Below are 20776 nucleotides of genomic sequence, written 5' to 3'. Positions count from 1 at the left end.
ATCAGCTGGGATGTAGCATGGTCGCTGTCAGAAGAAGTAAGTACCAAGGAAACGATGGTTCAGCTTAGGGAAGGTTGGGGGGATAGCAAGGGGACTGGGAGTTTAATTTTTATGCATGCTCAGAAATACATAATATTTGCTTTAGTCCTTGAACACCTATTTATTTTGCTCGATGTCCACATTGACCTCCTATTTCATGTTCAGCAGCTCAGTTGAACATTGCTCCATCTATATGGCGCTAAGCTTATCCTAGCCGTCTCCTGTCATTGCAGCCCATCCGGAACCACAACCCTTGGATGCTCCTCTACTTCATCTCCTTTCTCCTCATCGTCAGCTTCTTTGTCCTCAACATGTTTGTCGGGGTGGTGGTGGAAAACTTCCACAAGTGCCGTCAGCACCAGGAGGCCGAGGAGGCCAGGCGCCGGGAAGAAAAACGACTGCGCCGCCTGGAGAAAAAACGCAGGAGTAAGGCGTTGTATATGTCTGGTCGGTAGACTGTTTAACCAATCTTTCTGAAGCTCTGCCTGCTGTAGTCTAGCTAGCTTCAGGCTGCTTAGAAAACCGTTCATACGGCGGCCAACCGGAAGGAAATCTTTTGAGATGGAAACAGGATGCGAGCGAGCGGTCAGTTATTGAGGACAAACCGGTGACAGGATTTTCTATTGTTCCTTTATGGGTTTTTTTTTCATAAATATTTGGTATAAAAGTATAATCACAACTAAAGGGAACATGCACTTTTTACACTGTCAATGTCTGGTCCATAGCAAACAATCCACTTCTGGGTCTCATTTTTGCAATAGAAAATTGACAGATGAAATTAGATTGCTTACTATGGGCAATGCAGACCTTTTCATGTCCTATAGTTTTCTTCTGCTTCCATTTTACTTTATATTATTCTTGAGTCACTAGGAAGCTGATTTTCTCCTTGTCTTTAGGCCTACCCAACGAGGCCTTGTCCAAAATGGCTGCATCTAACTACCAGTTTAACAGCCGATCGCGATTCATTTGCCGGTCTTATCTCCACAAGTCTATACAAGCGCAATCCCTTAATTTGTGAGTCTGTATATTTTATATATATACACACATACATACTTATATACATTATACGTACAGTATATCAAAACAGTGAGTACACCCCTCACATTTTTGTAAATATTTTATTATATCTTTTCATGTGACAACACTGAAGAAATTACACTTTGCTACAATGTAATTTAGTGAGTGTACAGCTTATATAACAGTGTACATTTGCTGTCCCATCAAAATAACTCAACACGCAGCCATTAATGTCTAAACTGCTGGCAACAAAAGTGAGTACAACCCTAAGTGAAAATGTCCAAATTGGGCCCAGTAAGCCATTTTCTCTCCCTAGGTGTCATGTGACTCGTTAGTGTTACAAGGTCTCATGTGTGAATGGGGAGCAGGTGTGTTAAATTTGGTTTTTACACTCTCACTCTCTCATACTGGTCACTGGAAGTTCAACATGGCACCTCATGGCAAAGAACTCTCTGAGGATCTGAAAAAAAGTATTGTTGCTCTACATAAAGATGGCCTAGGCTAAGCTGAAGCACGGTGGCCAAGACTATACAGCGGTTTAACAGGACAGGTTCACTCAGAACAGGCCTCGCCATAGTCGACCAAAGAAGTTGAGTGCATGTGCTCAGCGTCATATCCAGAGGTTGTCTTTGGGAAATAGACGTATGAGTGCTGCCAGCATTGCTGCAGAGGTTGAAGGAGTGGGGGGTCAGCCTGTCAGTGCTCAGACCATACGCCGCACACTGCATCAAATTGGTCTGCATGGCTGAAGGAAGCCTCTTCTAAAGATGATGCACAAGAAAGCCCTCAAACAGTTTGCTGAAGACAAGCAGACTAACGACATGGATTACTGGAACCATGTCCTGTGGTCTGATGAGACCAAGATAAACTTATTTGGTTTAGATGGTGTCAAGTGTGTTTGGCAGCAACCAGGTGAACGGTACAGAGACAAGTGTCTTTTGCCTACAGTCAAGCATGGTGGGGGGAGTGTCATGGTCTGGGGCTGCATGAGTGCTGCCAGCACTGGGGAGCAACAGTTCATTGAGGCAACCATAAATGCCAACATGTACTGTGACATATTGAAGCAGAGCATGATCCCTTCCCTTTGGAGACTGGGCCACAGGGCAGTATTCCAACATAATGACCCCAAACACACCTCCAAGATGACCACTGCCTTGCTAAAGAAGCTGGACAAGCATGTTTCCAGACCTAAACCCTACTGAGCATCTGTGGGGCATCTTCAAACCGAAGGTGGAGGAGTGCAAGGTCTCAAACATCCACAAGCTCCGTGATGTCGTCATGGAGGAGTGGGAGAGGACTCCAGTGGCAACCTGTGAAGCTCTGGTGAACTCCAAGCTTAAGAGGGTTAGGGCAGTGCTGGAAAATAACGATGGCCACAAAAAATATTGACACTTTGGGCCCAATTTGGACATTTTCACTTAGGGGTGTACTCACTTTTGTTGCCAGCGGTTTAGACATTAATGGCTGTGTGTTGAGTTATTTTGAGGGGACAGCAAATTTACACTGTCATACAAGCCGTAGACTCACTACTTTACATTGTAGTGTAGTGTAATTTCTTCAATGTTGTCACATGAAAAGATTTAATAAAATATTTACAAAAATGTGAGGGGTGTACTCACTTTTGTAAGATACTATATATATATGTCAAGGGAGAAATAATACATCAAAATATAGTGGAAATTCACATGCCTTCCGTGCATCTAACCCATGGGATTGTAAATATAACCATTATTTTATAATATATGACATTTCTTAAATCAGATTTATAATCCTTATTTCCACCCTTATTTTATAGGTGACTTTACGGATAGAATGGTTTTGCAACACAGGAACTAAGTATTATCTATAAAGATCTTTTAATAGGATAACTAGAGAATATATATTCGAAATCTCTCATCGCCTATCTCCAACATTCTGTTTTGATGAGTTTCTTTCCCACTCTTTCTTTCCTTTCAGCTTTTAAATCATTACTCACATTTTCTTTGCTCTTGCTGATCTATTAATTATATTTTTTTATTCTCCTTCCTCACTGAATAGCATATTTCTTTTCTACCACTACCAATTCCCACTCACACTTATTCCTATGTCGCTCCAATCATTACCAAAAATATTAATACTGCAAAGAGCATTCCTGAAATCAACTGTGCAAAGTGCTCCCGACATGTTTCGCCACCTATGCAGCTTTTTAGGGGAAAAATGCTATTTGGGGAAATTTTGTTTGCGTGATAATTGGCAACTACATTCTTAGACCAGCAAGAGCAAAGTAAAATAAAGAAAGTGAAAATTTAAAGGTTGACTGGACCAAAGGAAGAAAGAAAGGCATCAAATAAAGAGTTGGAGAGATGAGATGATAGATTTTGGATATATTCTCTAGTCATTCTATTAGAAGAATTATGTGATAACCCTCAGTTCCATTACAACTGGCAAACTTATCTAAAAAAAAATACGAGTTGAACTAAGGTTTATAAATGTGATTTGGGAAACTTTATATAATTTAGAAAAAACGTTTCTCTAAATTTTAAATCGAATATATGAAATTAATGGAAAGCATGTCAATTTCAATGATATTTTGATGTACTTATTTCTAATAGGCGGACAGGTACTGATTGTTTATTGGCCACTACAGCTGAAGCGTATATGTACAGTGTACTTATTTAATCCAAAGCAGTGACATCCTGTACCCCAGAGCAACCAATGATGATAGATGATTGGATGCTATGGTTTTTGCTGCATGTTGCTGCCCATTGGCCCATGTTATTGTCCTAAGAGGCTAGATTCACATTACTGCAGCCTGTACATTCACAACATATGGCCCCCTTAGCAACAATCCAACCCCGACTATGAGATGGGTATGGGATAGCCATGTTATTAAAATAAACATAACCTGTTCATCGCCTAATCTGTCCAGGGTTTGTTACATCTGTTTGAGCTGACAACTCTGCCTCTCTATCAGCTCACCAAGCTGCCTCTTCTGTACAGAACCTCAACCTTGTATTATGGGGATGATGGGGTGTTCTGTACCCCCACAAGAGAGACATAGGAAGGGCTGGTAACTCTGCTTGGGATTTCAGTATAACAGAGGCAGCGTTGTCAGCTCACAACAGGAGGCTGGTTAGGAACTCGCTGAATTCCTTGGAGATTTTTTTTAAGGAGACAAAACACAAAGAAATATGCATGGATTGCAGAGATTTACTGAATATGTTTTTTTTTTTTTAATTTTGCCCTGGCATACACTTTAAGCATAGATACATGTCCAGGTATTAAAAATGCACGTGTAAAATGGAGGCAGAGGAAATACTGTAGAATGTAAGCATCAGCTCTACCCAAAACTGGTATTTCCAATTGGCTGGGGATCAGCGGGCTCTCTAATTATTTATTGATTTATTCAGTATAAGGGATAAGCTACATGGGTGAAGGGAGATAGGAACTGTATGTAGTATTGACCAACTCTTGGACGCTACAATCACAATGTTTTAGTCATAAATGATTGGTTTCTGCAAGATGCTACTTGTGTAGCTAATTCCATAGGGAACCATTTGTTCCATCTTTTTAGCAATCCTAACTTAATCCTACTGCTAGCAATTATTTACTAGCAAAGGTATGAGCAGGAATAAGCCAATAGCAATCTCCTGTGTACATTTTGTCTAATGCACATGGTTAAAAAAAATCTGTCACTTGGCCCTAATTAGTTTTCCTAAAGATGAACTCCAGAGGAAATTCTAAACTACCCCTGCAGTGGAGCATAACCCCACCACCACCATGTTGCAAGTATTAAATTGCCATTTTTCTCATGTTACCCTTTGCTCCCTCAGCAGTCCTCTTTCCCCCAACACTCCCCCCAACAGGCCCTAGGCATCCTCATTTACAATGCAGGAAGTCGGACCTGCATTGTATGTGATGATGTCAGAGTACAGTTGACTGATGTAGCACCAAAGAGAAGTGGGAGACCAGTTGCACTGAAAGGAGGAAGCAGGGGCAAAGGGAAAAGGTAAGTCAAACTACATTTCAAGGTACCCTAGACAAGAAAAAAAAAAAACAATTTAACCTTTGCAGTGCCCGGGGAATCCCACTGCCAGGGTATTTGTGAACTATTCCAGGAGTTCAAATTCATAGGAATACCTACCCCACCTCTGACTTATACTCACCTTCTTGTGCTCATTTGCTGCTGATTCCATACCTTTTGTGGACTCTATGCCAGAGCTTACATAGGGTTAATGACATCCTCTCCTCTCCCACATGACAGTTTTTGGGCCTAGCAATTGGTTACACAGGCCCAAGCACTGCATCCTGGGAGGAAATGGAGGAGGAGGTCATACTCTCACCTTTACCCGAGAAGGTAAATATTGTGAGTTGGATGTCACTGCCCAGCAATAGGAATCTCCTGCTATCCCTCCATACCAATACATTAGAATTTCTAATTTAGCGTTGCCGTTAGCGAGAATTAATTGGAGAAAAATTACCTCATTGGTCTTTTTAATGGCCAGGGATAGACAGATGAACCTAAACCCTGCACCGACGGCATGGGTCTCAATACTCGCATCCACAAAAGATATAAGAATGACATTCACTATGCCAGTATGTAAATAAAACTGAAATATCAGTTTTGAGATCAATCTTTGACAATTTCATAATGGTGATTATCAAAAGTGTATGTTCCCTTTAAGTAGTGTATTATGGATGATACGAAAATACAGAATACTAGTGAGGAAAGCAGGAATACAAATCAGGCATGGAAATCTGGATACAATGGAAATGTGCATGTTGCATGGCTTTAACTGGTTGACATGCATGTCATATTCTTGCCTTTTGGGCTTGATGTACTAAAGTGTACAGGTATTGTCTTCTGATAACCAATCACATGCAATAGAAATCCTAGTTTTATGTATTTTTTTAATCTCTGCTAGATGATTGGATGTTTAAAGGCTCACATCATGGTTAGGTGATTTAGGTCCTCTGTTAGTCCAGACTGGTCTTTGTTCCAGTATCCCATCATATGACCTTTTGGCCCAGTAAGATGCAGAGGCCAGTACGACAGATTAACGCTGACCTTACACTTTTCCTGAAACCCAACTCCATTCACAGTTGATCTTCCTTAGCTTAGGATAGCTTGTGGAAGAGTTTGCATTTTTGCCAGGTTGTTATCCCTGTCTGTGCCCCCTCTCCCAAATAATCTCTGTGTTTCCAATGATGCCAGTGAAAGAAATGGGGGAAGTGGCTATCACTAGGACAGGAAGGCACAGACAGCAATAATATACATTTTCCAAAGTTCTCATTCCTCCCCACTCTACTATAATGTATTTTTGTCTGTGTTCTCGTTAGACACATTTCCCATCACTTCCTGTCCAGGCAGGAAGTGAGGAGAAGTCACCCCCAATAGTGACACAGACAGCACTAAACACCAGGCAGGGGCTTTAACCCTTCCCTGCTCTATTCAAAATTTAAAAAGGTTTTTGACTGGAGTTGGGCTTTAAAATAGTCTGTTAGGACAAAGACATGCTGCCATTAGTGACCTTCATTTTAAAATGTCCAAATTCCCCCTTGTTCCATTACGTAGTGAGCAATGGGCCTCTGACAAGTGATACAGCCAGTGAAGTTGGGACTCCTGACTTGCATCCACGTTGAGGATCAGTTAGTCACTAAGCTGCACAAACAATGGATGCTTGCATCTGTAGCAAGGAGGTTGGCAATGGTAGTTCCCATTGTTTTAATCATGACAGGTTACCCTTAGAGCCTGTGTCAATGGGCTTTGGGATTGTGTTGATAGTATCAGTTTAACTTCAGAATTTATTGACAGGTGCATCTGACCTGCATTTGACCTGATTGAAGCAGGTTTTGCATTACCAAAGACTTGTATGGGAAGGCAATATCCGTCTGAAGTGAACATGTCAGGATAGCTTATACGCTTCAACAGTGGTTTATTCTGTATATAGAAAAATCCAATAGTAAAAACTGCTTAAAGTTGAGTCCAGCATCCACCTCCGACTCTCAGGTCCATGACTGCTTTGGAGCTTTCCTGTGCTCTTCACTTATACCAGCACTATGAAAAAAGCATAGTCGCATACCTGTATCTCCAGCATCTCATTTCAACTTAATTGTCCTGGACAGTGCATGAACCTCAACATGATCCTGAATCCCTAATGCATTTTACACAAGCCAATGGGCTTTAAAACAGTGGATCCCTTTGGCTGGGTGAAATGCATCAGAGACTGAGGATCCTGGTGGGGTCCATGTATTGTCCAGTACAATAAATTTGAATTGAGGCCCTGAAGATCTATGAATGTGGCATTGTTCTTTTCCCAGTGCTCCTGTATAAGGTAGGAAAATACTATGGCATGACTCCTTGAAGAATTGCTGTGCAATGCTATAGATGTGTTCTCCTTCAAGATTAAGGTGGTTGCAAGTTCCAGAACCAACGGCAGTTTTAGCTGAGAGAGATAGCCATCCTGACATCCCATTTTGGTTAAGGTTATGCAGAACAATTTTTGACCTGCTACAAGGAATCCAACATCGTTTCATCTTTCAGGCAATCAGAGCGTGTCATGGAGCCCCAGCAGGCATGTCCCATTGAGTCATTTTTCCTATCAGGTTTTGAAACTAGAGCTCAATTCAAAAGTCTTTATCCAAGGATAAGGATCTTTATTTTCAGCCATGTGACTGTAATTCTCAAATCTCATTGGGTGAATAATAATGGACACTATTTTGAACAAAATGATCCTGGTGTTTTAGCTTTGTAAATTATGCCTCTTTTTTCGACATTTTAAGCACTAAGAACAAGTTGCTTCAGAAACATGACCAGCAGTTATCAATGCAGGTCTTTACACACATCATAAATTTGTTAGCTTGCTGAAAAATGTGTATTTTCAAATTGCCAGGTTTTTATTATCTGAAAAGATCCATGATAATTAACAAATTTTAAAAAAGACTACAACACAAAAAAGACAATTCCTATGCCAGTACACCTCTCTTGGTATGTTAAAGCCATGCAACGTGTGAATTTTAATAACTGTCCACATTTACATACCTGATATGAGTAACCTAGATATGTGCACATGTGTGTTTGCTGCAGATATATTGTTGTGCAAGACGAATAATTAGAATGTGTGTTGCCTTCGTACTTAAGCCCAACTCCAGGTGGAACGTTTTTCTTCAGTTTTGGATAGATTGGGACAGCGTTATAGCCTCTGCCAAGTTTTAAAGTGTCCGTAAAGCCAAAGTCGTTTTTTTTTTTTTGGAAGAGTAGAGAAGATTAAAACCCCTGCATTTTATTTTTGGCTCTCTGTATCCCTGGAGATTTAATGTCCTGTCCCAGGGAGTGGAAAGAAATCTCTACAGATTTGAAGGAACTCCCAACTTGGACAGTTGTCAGCAAAACAGGTTTCTCTAATGGACAATTTCCCCTCATCCCCTGTTCTGGCGTCAACCTAAACTTTTGGATTTCCTATCACTTTTTGTCTTGATGACAATGATCACCAAGACAGATAGTGATGGTGAATCAACCTAGCAGCAATGAAAACCTCAAAATATAAATACAGGCATACCCCGCTTTTAAGTACACAATGGGACCAGAGCATGTATGCAAAACGAAAATGTACTTAAAGTGAAGCAGTACCTTTTTTCATTTCCTAGGCAAGCTGGCTGGCCACAAATAGGATATGTTGTAGTCCTGGGTCCCCTCACATTGCTCCCCAAGTTTGGTATCCCTGTCACTTATGGTTTGGGAGTAGTGCCATGTCAAGCTGACCAAGATTTCCCATAGACGCCAATGTTAAAAACTGGGAGTAATGCCATGCCAAGCTGACCAGGCTGTGTCCGTACTCGCGAGTGTACGTAAAGTGAGTGTACTTAAAACGGGGTATGCCTGTATAGGATACAGAGTACAAGTAGCACTCTACATATAAAATTCCATAATAGTATTTTTTTAAACTGCCAAAGAAAAGCCAAATCATTTTTAGAATTGTAAAATTCTCCCTTCCTCAGGGTTATACATATATGTGACCAGCATTTAAACATATAAACCGGGTTTATAGCCCTGAAGAAGGAGGACTTTCACATCCCCTAAACCGCGTTGGCTTTTCCTTGGCGATTTTAAACATAATTCCGGACTTTTATACGTGAAGTAGTGCTTCTGTACCTTAAACTATATTTACTTTTTCCACCTACGTAAGTTCCACAACAAAAAATAGCTGACAGTCGACTCCACTATACCACAGATACGCAATGGATAATCCACCACTCCCCACCACCTGAAGAAATATTGAGCAATAAAAACTTGACAGTGATTCTGATTCTTCCTACTCTTTCCAAAACTAAACAAATGCCTATACATACACTTTGCCATCTCCATTGGGAGATATCCCCTTGCTTCCTGTTCTGTCTGTCCCCTGCCAATTAGACAGGAAATAGTGAGATCTTAATTGCTTACTGTTCTGACACGTCAACTAGACAGAAAGTAAGGAGGTTACCCTCACTTCCCGACCTGTTGGAGTGAAGGAAAATCTCCCAGTTGGGGATATCAACAATGGAAGAAGTTGACTAAAACTAGAAAAAAAATGCCTTGGCTGGAGTTGGGCTTTAATCCCCTTGCTAAGCTTTTCCAGTATTGCATACAAAGAGTTATGCAAGGCCTCACAGACACCATTTTGTTTCTCTGGCCTTTCGCTTCCTAAAATACTAAATGTGTGCACAACTTACCCTGAAAAACAGCACTGCATGTGTAACAAATCCCCTACTAAACAACTTTTCCTGGATTTACCTTTGGATGATGCTTCATGTAACACTTTCCTAAAATAAAGTGGCCCTGTCATCTGTACACAATTGAGATAGCCATTTTGCAAGTTTGCTATGACTTAGTAATATCGCTGGTGCCACTGCTTTCCAGAGCACTGAGACTGAACATTGGCTCAAGCTACGAAATGGCTGTCCCCATAGCGTGGAGCACAGTGCGCTAATATGTGCTAACCCATGTCAACCAATGAGATTTTACCAATCAACAGTTTAAATTAATGAGAAGAGTGAAATATAATTTTTATTGGTTGCTATGGGCCAGCACTTTAGGCAGTGTTCGTTGCCTTCATAAAGGCCTGTATGCAGATGATAGGTCACGTTTATTTAGCTCAGAAGCCCTGCCAGACGCAGGAAGCTGCTCCATGTTACTCAATGGGTCACTTTGGCCTTTGATGACTGACACTCATTCTGTTGCCTTTTCCTCTCAAACCTCCCTATACGCAATCAGTATGTAGAATGCGAGTGCATGTTACTGCATGCAATATCCAGGCTGCATGAGTATTCTAGGCCGAGCACTGAAACCGAGGGATCTTTGGGGATATTTTCTTCCGCTTAATGACTAATATGATAAATGTACCAGATGCACATTGACAAATATTGACTTCTCGGAGCTGGTGGGAATAAGGTTTGGAAGAGGAAACTGACCTAATATGGAGAACTTCAGGCCCTGTAGACCAGAGCCAAAGGTGGCACTGTATAGGAGATGGCAGGCTACCCCCAGTTTCATGGTCTTATCACAGTGGTTTCTCTACACATACGAGAGCTGATAACCTTATCGCAGGTGTATGGAAATTTACGGCTACAAAGATATTTGAGCATAGGAAATTGCACACTTAGAGTTACATGGCGTGGTTTTGTTTAACATTGTCAACAAGCTCCAGGCCAGTAGCATTGCGAGTAGCTGGCAACATAGGCAAATCTACCAACTTTTATTGCTGTCTGCTTGCCAGCCCCATTGGGTGATTTGCCCACACTTCCTGTAAATTTAACAGGTACAGAAAAGAAAGTTAGGGAAAATCTCACAAATTCCTAGTTGATAGTTGTCAGACAGGAAGTGAGGAAAAGTCTCCCAAATTCCTATTTGATAGTTGTCAGACAGGAAGTGAGGGAAAAGTCTCCCAGATTCCAATTTTTTAGGAGTGAGACAGAACAGGAAGTGAGGGAATATCTCCCAAATGCCTATTATGGGTAGAAGACTGAACAGAACATTAGGGGGATATCTCCCATCTTCCTATTTGATAGAAATCAGACAGAACAGGAAGTACTGTACTCCTCAATATTAATTACCTCTGCAGTGTTCCAAATACCCAAAACCTTTCTTATATCATGTACACTATATTACCAAAAGTATTGGGACGCCTGCCTTTACACGCACATGTAAAGCTGCGATCCAGGTCTTCTCTTCCACTTCAGTGCCTGACCTCACAAATGCGCTCCTGGATGAATGGTCAAACATTCCCATAGACACACTCCTAAACCTCGTGGACAGCCTTCCCAGAAGAGTTGAAGCTGTTGTAGGTGCAAAGGGTGGGCCAACTCAATAATAAACCCTATGGACTAAGACTGAGATGCCATTAAAGTTCATGTGTGTGTAAAGGCAGGCATCCCAGTACGTTTGGTAATATAGTGTATATACAGTACAGTATATATATATATATATATATATATATATATATTTGTTCTCAAAGCCAAGACCAAGGGGCCTGACACTGGTATGTTGGGCTCCTGGCACCAAGAACCAATGTGAATAGTAGCTGAAGAGTGCCTCCTAACACTTACCAGGCCTTCCCCTACCTTAAAGCTGAACTCCAGGCAGATATGAACCCAGATAGTTATCTCAACACCTAATGAGAACCCCCCCCCCATGTTTTTTAAAATGTATTGCCTCTAACCTGGTTTGCTTGCTTATCCTCTTTTCACATCCCACTATGATTTGCCTCTCCCTGCAGCACACTAGGTCCTGCACCACTGCCTTTCTTTCTGATGTATCTTCTGCGCTCAGCAGCCAATCCCTATGGCACTGTGTAGAATTTCTGAAGCCTCCTGAGATATGTGACACGTATATTCCAGGAAGTGCCAGGAGCAGGGACACATCGGGGGGGGGGGGGGGGATAAAAAAAGGTGGGTTTTCCCTTATTGTGGAGGAGGCAGGAATCCAGAGAAGGAAAGTCTATCATGTGAGTTAAGGCCCGCTTTAACATAACCCCCTCCCCCCCCAATGGAGCCTAACCATACTCCCTATTCTGGTGCATTCTCATTAGCACACGGCTACCATGCCAGAAGAATCTGATCCATATTAGGTTACCAGCAGGTAAAGATAGTATTCTGTGCACATAACCAGGTGTGTCCCCAAAAATACTAAAATGCACAAAATACAAAGGGGATTACATCACTCCAATAAAGAATAATAGAGCAACTTCAGCCATCCCTTTCCTTTTAATCGCATGTATAAGTATACGTATATGTACACACAGATAGGCTCTTTGAGATTTATGAGTGTCTGTGGGCAGTAATGAAGTACTTAGCAGAATGTATATTTATATGTATTTTAAGGTCATCATTTCCCCCAGCGTACAGGGTACAGCGTGATGTGTTATGGTCGCTGGTCATTAGCTTGTGGAATGGATGGCATTTACTGCTGAGAATTAAGATATAATTGGACAGGATTGCACAGAACAAAGCCTCGGGATATCCTTTTACAAAATAAACCCCAGTCTCATCCCATGCACCAGAAAATAACAATTGTGAGAAATTACTGTAAATCGGCAGGCAGGCTCCCCAGACAAATGGCAGCGTTACAGTCTGCGCAGGATGGCTGCCTGCGAGCAAGGGCAGGACGGAGCGCTCTAAGTGGAGCGGGGATAGGAGACTTGATTTGTTCTGATTTTAACCTTATGAATCTGCAGCTTCCACTAAGCGAGGATTTAAATTTGATCCTAAACCCCTCTGTGCCCAGGGGAGGCTGACGTGACAGAGACAAAGGAGTAAGGGTTACATATAGAAACAATGATCTAGAAGGGGAAACAGGCTACAGCAGCAATTTATCATTTTGTTTAAAGGACCAGGAAATGTCAAGTTTCATTATGTAAAAGAGATACAAATATATCTGTAAGGCTAGGTTTAAATTTGGTGCACGGCGGGAATGCGCACAAAATTTGTGTGTGTTCCCGCCGTGCACAAAAATGTGTATCCCTTTTGCAGACGCCTGGTGGTGCCACTAATTCTGAACGGCACCCCAACGCACCTTACTAACGCGTGTGATTTTGTACTCGCCAAAACACATGGTAACAAAGTGCAGCATGATTGAAAAAGGGGTCATGCACTTCTTTTGTGCATAGGGCATCCTTTTGAAATTAACAGGCTGCCCTAAATGTGTGAAATTGCTCAAAAACACATATGCACTTTCACACCTGCATGGATGTCAATGAAACCTAACAGTATCTTGTGAGTATTTGTGCAGCCTGATGTTTTCCGTTATCAGATATATAAGGTGCCTTTCATGTTGCTTGTCTGATCAGGGTGTGGCCTCTGTCAAATGGATGGTGGTCTGATCAGGTTATGGCCCCTTTCACACTGGCAGTCTGATCAGGGTACGGCTCCTTTCACATAGAGGGTCTGATCAGGGTACAGCTCCTTTCACACTGGCAGTCTGATTAGGGTATGGCCCCCTTTCAGATGGAGGGTCTGATCAGGGTACGGCCCCTTTCACACGTATGGTCTGATCAGGGTATGGCCCCTTTCAGGTGGAGGGTCTGATCAGGGTACGGCCCCTTTCACACGTATGGTCTGATCAGGGTATGGCCCCTTTCAGGTGGAGGGTCTGATCAGGGTACGGCCCCTTTCACACGTATGGTCTGATCAGGGTATGGCCCCTTTCAGGTGGAGGGTCTGATCAGGGTACGGCCCCTTTCACACGTATGGTCTGATCAGGATATGGCCCCTTTCACATAGATGGTCTGATCAGAGTATAGATATAGTCCATGCATAGAAGCCCGTGACTCAGAAGTGTGCTGGATAATATCTCCTAAAATAAGGACATAAGTGCTCTCTGTGCGTCAACCGTCACCACGCGAATTGGCCTCTCACCTGAAGGCAAAAGACACAAGCGCATATCTCCACTCAGATGCCTCAAAGCATAGGTGTATGTTTCCAGCAGGTACGGGTAATCCTACTAAGGAGTCTATAGCTGGCCCGACAGGATCATTCCCTTGGGAACTATTATACTCTCCACGGTACCATACAAAACACAAATGGGCAGACCATAGCATAATACTGATAATATATCTTTATTAAAAGTGCATAAATAAAAGCCTCTTACTCTGTAGTAGAGAACAGTAGACAGACCGCAGCGAGTCCAGGCTTGGACACAGCTGCTTCCGGATGACAGCGGGTAACATCAGTGGCTCCTCCCTCCGCACCCGTATCGTCCCCGCCCATAGGAGATGTCATTATTACAGTAACAGTGCATATTTTTAGCACTGATTACTGTAGTAATGTCACTGGTCCCCCCAAAAAGTGCCAAAAATGTCACTTAGGGATCCAATCTGTCCGCCGCAATGTCGCAGTCCCGCTAAAAATCGCAAATCGGCGCCATTACTAGTAATAATAAATATATAAATAAAAATGACATAAATCTTTCTCCTAGTTTGTAGATGCGATAACTTTTGCGCAAACCAATCAAAATACGCTTATTGCGATTTTTTTGTTTACCAAAAATATGTAGCAGAATACAAATTGGCCTTAAAGGATGAAAAATGTTGATTTTTAAATTTTATTTTTTTGGGAATGTTATATAGCCGAATGTGAAAAATATAGATTTTTTTTCAGAATTGTTGCTCCTTTTTTGTTTGTAGCACCAAAAGAAAGCTCTATTTGCGGGAAAAAAACCATTAATTTTATTTCGGTACAGTGCCGCACGACCGCGCAATTTTCCGTTAAACACTTCAGCTCCGGAAGGTTTTACCCCCTTAATGACCAGGCCGTTTTTTGCGATTCGACACTGCATTAATTTAACGAAAAATTGCACGGTCGTGCGACGCTGTACCCAAATACAATTGATGTCCTTTTTTCCCCACAAATAGAGATTTCTTTTGGTGGTATTTGATCACCTGTGCAATTTTTAGATTTTGCACTATAAACAAAAAAAGAGTGACAATTTTGAAAAAAAACACAATATTTTTTACTTTCTGCTATAAAACATTCCCAATAAAAAAATGTAAAAAATACATTTTTTTATCATTTTGCCAATTTATATTCTGCTACATATTTTTGGTAAAAAAACACCTCACAAAAAGCGTATTTTAATTGGTTTGCACAAAAGTTATAGCGTTTACAAACTACAGGATAGATTTTGGACTTTTTATTTTATTTTTTTGTTTTTATCAGTAATGGCGGCGATCCGCAACTTTTAGCGGGACTTCGACATTGTGGAGGACAGATCAGACCCCTTACTGACATTTTTGACACATTTTTGGGGACCAGTGACATTACTACAGTAATCAATGCTAAATAATATGCACTGTTAGGATCCTTTCTCATGGGTGTACCGTCCGATGAGGTCTGTTCTGCTCAGCGGGGGATCGATCCGCTGATCCCCGCTAAGCAGGCGGATGACAGCTCCTTCTCCGCTCTGTGTGTGCAGAAGGAGCTGTCAGATCCCCGCTGTCCTCTATGGGGAGATCGAATGAGAACGAACCGTCTGTCCGTTCTCATCCGATCACATCCGATCCGCCAGACGGAAATAAAATAGGAAAATAGGGTTTCCATCCGTCTGGATTTCACGGACAGGATGGGATCAGAGAGCAGCAGGTGTCAGCGGACATGTCACCACTGACATCCGCTGTCCCATAGGAATGCATGGAGCATCCGATCAGGTCTTGCTGAAAAACTGACAGGGATCGCCCGTGTGAAAGGACCCTTACTGTATAAATAAGTGCTAAATATTATGCACTGTTACTGTATAAATGACACTGGTAGGGAAGGGGTTAAACTGACACGGATCTTCCGTGTGAAAGGGCCCTTACTGTATAAATAAGTGCTAAATAATATGCACTGTTACTGTATAAATGACACTGGCAGGGAAGGGGTTAACACTGGGGGTGATCAAAGGGGTTAATATATGCCTGTTTGTGCTTACAGACTGTGGGGGGGGGGGGATGAGGGCTCTGTGACAGGCACAGAGAGATCGGGGTTGTAGCTTAGCTGATCTCTCTCTGCCTGTGTGACAGAAGACCCACCTGCTTTGTTTACATAAGCAGGCGGGTCTTCTGTCAGTTTTTCTGACTATCGTGGGAGGCCACCGACAATCGCCGCCGCTCCTCCCGCGGCCCGCCTCCCGCTTTGTTTAAACACAGCAGGAGCGTGGCTACAGCAGCGCACGCACGCCGTTGAGGCCGCGTGCCCAAAATCATGTAGATCTACGTGATTTTGTGCAGCCTAGCCGCTCTGCCGCAGTATATTTACGTGGGGTGGTCGGCAAGCGGTTAAAGTAACGCAAAAAATGGCCTGGTCATTAAGGGGGCAAATCTTTCCGGTCCCGAACTGGTTAAATCTCATTATAAGACGGCTTTATGGGAAAAGTTTTACCCTCAACGACCAATCAGAGAAAAGCTTTTTTCTCTAATGCACCATAAAATAGATGACGAGTGGAATCTAGCGGTTGCAGGTAACACACAGATGGTTTTCCTCCAGATTAGAAAAGAGACATTGTAGGAGAGAATATTGTTCCCTGTCCCTGTGCACTGCAGCATGTCATCCCTGAATGCGGTAATCTTTGTTCCTGCAGCCCAGCCTCTGAATGCAGTCCTAGAACTTCATCTCGCTTCCTCTGATTTTCTCCATGAATGCGGGAACGTTCTTGTCAGATGTGTAATGGAATTCACAGTCAGCTTGTTCTCTGCGGGTCTTTTATTTATGCAAACTGACAGCGGCATCAGAGCCAATCAGAAAGTCCTTCAGTGATACCTTACAGGGGACCAACCTGTCCCTACACATGGCTGCACATCAAGCCTATATCTGCCCAGACACAACATATAAACATCTGTAGTCACCGATAACAGACAGTTTTCAGTTTGCCATCACATCACTTAAATGTATAGAAACCCAAGAGCAAACATTGAAAGCTGAGCTGCAGGCAAATATGAACAACACAAATTAATGCAGCTCTGTATCATTAATACAGTAGTAAATATATATATATATGTTTTTTTTTTTTTTTTCATATAAGCAGTGTAAGTCTCTGGATGTGACCTACTATTAGCCTCTTTTACAGGGCTGGGACAAGGGGGGTGGGGGGCAAGGGCACACCGCCCTGGGCATTGTAGTGGTGGTGGGGGAGGAGGGGGGGTATTGCCGCATACTTGCCAGCTGTCCCGTTTTTGCTGGGACAGTCCCGGGAAAAAGGAGCCTTTCCCGGGTAATTTACATTGTCCCTGCTGAGAGAGAAGGACGGGCAGCTGTTGTAAACACAGCCGACCGTTCTTCTCTCTGGAATGATCACAGAGCCCCTGTGATCCTTCTATATAGGATCACATGTCTCTATGATCATTTCACAAGCCACGCCCCCCCCCACAGTTAGAATCACTCCCCTAGGCTCACATTTAACACAATGTTAACCACAGTGTTAACCCCTTCCCTGACAGTTTCATTATTACAGTAACAGTGCATATTTTTAGCACTGATTACTGTAGTAATGTCACTGGTCCCCCCAAAAGTGTCAAAAATGTCAGTCAGTGGTCCGATCTGTCCACCGCAATGTCGCAGTCCCACTAAAAATCACAGATCGCCGCCATTACTAGTAAAAAAAAAAACAATAAAAATTACATAAATCTTTCCCATAGTTTGTAGACGCGATAACTTTTGTGCAAACCAATCAATATACGCTTATTGCGATTTTTTTTACCAAAAATATGTAGCAGAAAACAAATTGGCCTAAAATGTTAAAAAGTTTTGATTTTTTAATTTTTTTTTTTTTGAGAATGTCATATAGCAGAATGTGAAAAATATTGTATTTTTTTTTTTCAGAATTGTCGCTTTCTTTTTGTTTATAGCGCAAAAATAAAAATCGCAGAGGTGACCAAATACCCCCAAAAGAAAGCTCTATTTGTGGGGAAAAAAAGGATATCAAGTTTATTTAGGTACAGTGTCGCACAACCGCACAATTGTCCGTTAAAGTAACGCAGTGCTGAATCGTAAAATAGGGCCTGGTCATTAAGGGGGAAAATCTTCTGGTCCAGAAGTGGTAAAAGACTGATGAGAATTCAGAGCAAGACTGGGAGTATAAATGTAGCTGAGCCGTGTATGGCACACCAGCTCATGTTTCTCTGCTTTGCCAAGCCAATAATATCTTGGCACTGCTATCAGCTCAGCGCCTTTATGGGGCTACAACAGGGGCACATAGCAGACGTTGGCATGTAGATAGAACCTTGACATATGTGACCAATGAGTCTGGATTGTAGAGTTCCTGATCTAATGGATGTTATTCCCAATGTGAACATTCAGTCTTTCACATACGTTAACTCTGTACCATCTATCAGGGCTGCCAACCCAAAATTTGTTTTTGAAATGGACATGAGCCCGGAAAAATTACAGACAGCTCTAACATTTTATGATCGTAGTACAACTTTACACATAATGATTTGTATTGCAGATTTATCTAATTTTCCAACAGTGGCATTGAATTAGTAACATTTTAGTAATGATACTACTAAGATGCCAAGTAGAGATGTGCAAAGCGGAAACATATTTGTTATGTTAGACTGATTCATTTTCAGAATTTGTTTCGTATATTCCTTGTTTTATTAAATCGATTTGAATTTCGGAAGACGGCTATATTTGTTCTAATCTATTCTAATTTTTTTATATTCTATTTTATTCTATTCTATTCTATTCTAATCTTTCATTTTCTATTCTATTATCTTCTATTCTGTGCTTCTATAAACTATTCTATTTTATTTCCTATTCTATTTTTTTAATCTTTAGTTTTTTATTGAAGATTAAGGCATAAATAAAACAAAAGGAAATTGGGACTTTAAATGAAACATGTGGTTGCAATCAGGGAAAATATAAAAAAATATATATCAATGGGCTGACATAGATATTGCATATATGTATATGAATTCATAACACAGCATATATAAAGAATATCACATTTCATTAATAAATATACATGTTAAATCACAACATACTGACATTGATACATCATTGTTGGTTGATAACATTTAATAAAGGCATATAAGTCACAATCTCATATTGAGTTAATAAATATACATGTTACATCACAACATAATGACAATGATAAATTATTACTGGTTGATAGCATTGATAAATGCATTAAAGTCAGCCCATTATTGCATAGCGTATTGCGATTGCACATAATGATGTCAATGGTGTCCTCTTGGATATTGTGAACTAGGACCAACAATACATAGGATATATAAATTAATAAATTTGGGGTTGAAATTATTGTAATAATGAAGAGATGGTAGGCACATGATAGTCATAACATGGCATCCTAAACAGCTCTACGCGTTTCATGGTTGTAACCAATCATCAGGAGCAGATGCGAAGTGTATAAATATGTGCATGTCTAAAATAAAATACATAATTGTTAGTAAAGTATGACAAGATTAAGGCATAATAAAAGTGCAAAAAGGGGGCCAGAGACATTATTTACAAAACTGGTGCAAAAGTAATAAAGTTGTACAATGATATGTTTGAACAGTAAGTGCATAAACGGGAGGATCTTAAAAGAAGAAGAAAAAGCTTTTGGCTAATTGTTAGGTTGAAAATTGAAAGGTTGTTCAAATGAATTCAAATGCTTATTGTAATGGATTACAAATTAGACAGATTGAGTTATCGGGTCCCAGTGGGAAGGAGCAATAGAAAGTAATATTGTGAGTAGTATGCAAGTTCTGTAGTTAAAGGAAATCTCTATGAGATACCCAGGGGAAGCTGTGTTCTGCCTTAGAGGCCAGTCTGGAGATGTTAAATTCCTGCTGTGCAGTCCGAGTGGTTCAGCCACGTATGCCATTGTTTCCAGAAGGATGCACATTTACCATTTTTCATGGGAAATATCAGCTCAAATTGAGTGTATGTGTGTTCTCTTTTATTTTCTATTCTGTCCTATTCTATTCTATTCTAGTCTATTATATTCTATTATTTTATTTTCTATTCTATTCTATTCTATTCTATTTTTTTCTCTTCTGTTCTCTGAATAACAAACATTTCATCCAAATTTTGAGGTATAACAAAGTGAATCACAGATGTCCAATACCAAGTGCCTAGGATTTCCCAGCACAGTCCCCCATCTCTGTCCTCTGTTTCCATAATGCTGTGTCCTGGGATATGGCCTTAGTTGAGATACAGAGCAAGCATTAAGTGAGCACTGCCTGCATTTTTAGGGGTGGACTTGATAGAAAGTGGGTGTGATCTGGGAAGGACCGCAGGGCAAGTGGACGTGATCTAGGTGAGATCACCAGGAGGGTGTTTTTTTCACGTGTGAGCCATGGGCAGGGGTAGCAGTGTTTTGGGGACTGGGTCAAGATGTTGGCAAGTATGGTTAAGTAACAGGTTCTCTTTACTGTAGGTAGCATATGCAGTGTATACTTACCTTTCCGCTCTTGATTCTTGAGTAAGTTTAACTTGCTGAGCAACTCAAAACATACACAGAGATAGCCAAGATTTCCCAACTTTATATGACGGTGCTCGGGCCTGGCTTTGGCCAATGGGACACCGTGAGCTACACTGTGGGGAGGCTTGGGGGGGGGGGGGGTGTAACGTATTCCCAAGAAATTTGTAGGTATTTCTCTCATGGGCAGATTGGGGTGGCAGGTGGTTGAACATGGAAAAGGTGAGTAGTTTGCTTTAACATGTTAATGTAATTAAAGTGAAAAAAAAAGCGTCAACCTTAATAAATCTACAGATTTCAATAACATAA

At 41.3% G+C, this 20776-nt stretch overlaps 1 protein-coding gene across 4 annotated transcripts in view; it reads left to right on the top strand.

The window, feature by feature from the left end:
* Positions 1 to 20776, top strand: part of CACNA1H (calcium voltage-gated channel subunit alpha1 H) — a 742004-nt gene that overhangs the window by 654712 nt on the left and 66516 nt on the right. For 3 of the 4 annotated variants that reach the window (XM_082260602.1, XM_082260601.1, XM_082260599.1), the window contains one exon: positions 273 to 486. In XM_082260602.1, the coding sequence (XP_082116728.1) occupies positions 273 to 486 (214 nt within the window). The remainder of the gene's footprint in view (positions 1 to 272; positions 487 to 20776) is intronic. The other variant, XM_082260600.1, reaches the window with a different exon arrangement.

The sequence above is a fragment of the Pelophylax lessonae genome, assembly GCF_965119305.1.
Source record: "Pelophylax lessonae genome assembly, chromosome: 6".
Lineage (NCBI taxonomy): Eukaryota > Metazoa > Chordata > Amphibia > Anura > Ranidae > Pelophylax > Pelophylax lessonae.
The sequence above is the reverse complement of the archived record's forward strand: the minus strand, read 5'-3'. Positions and strand labels throughout refer to the sequence as shown.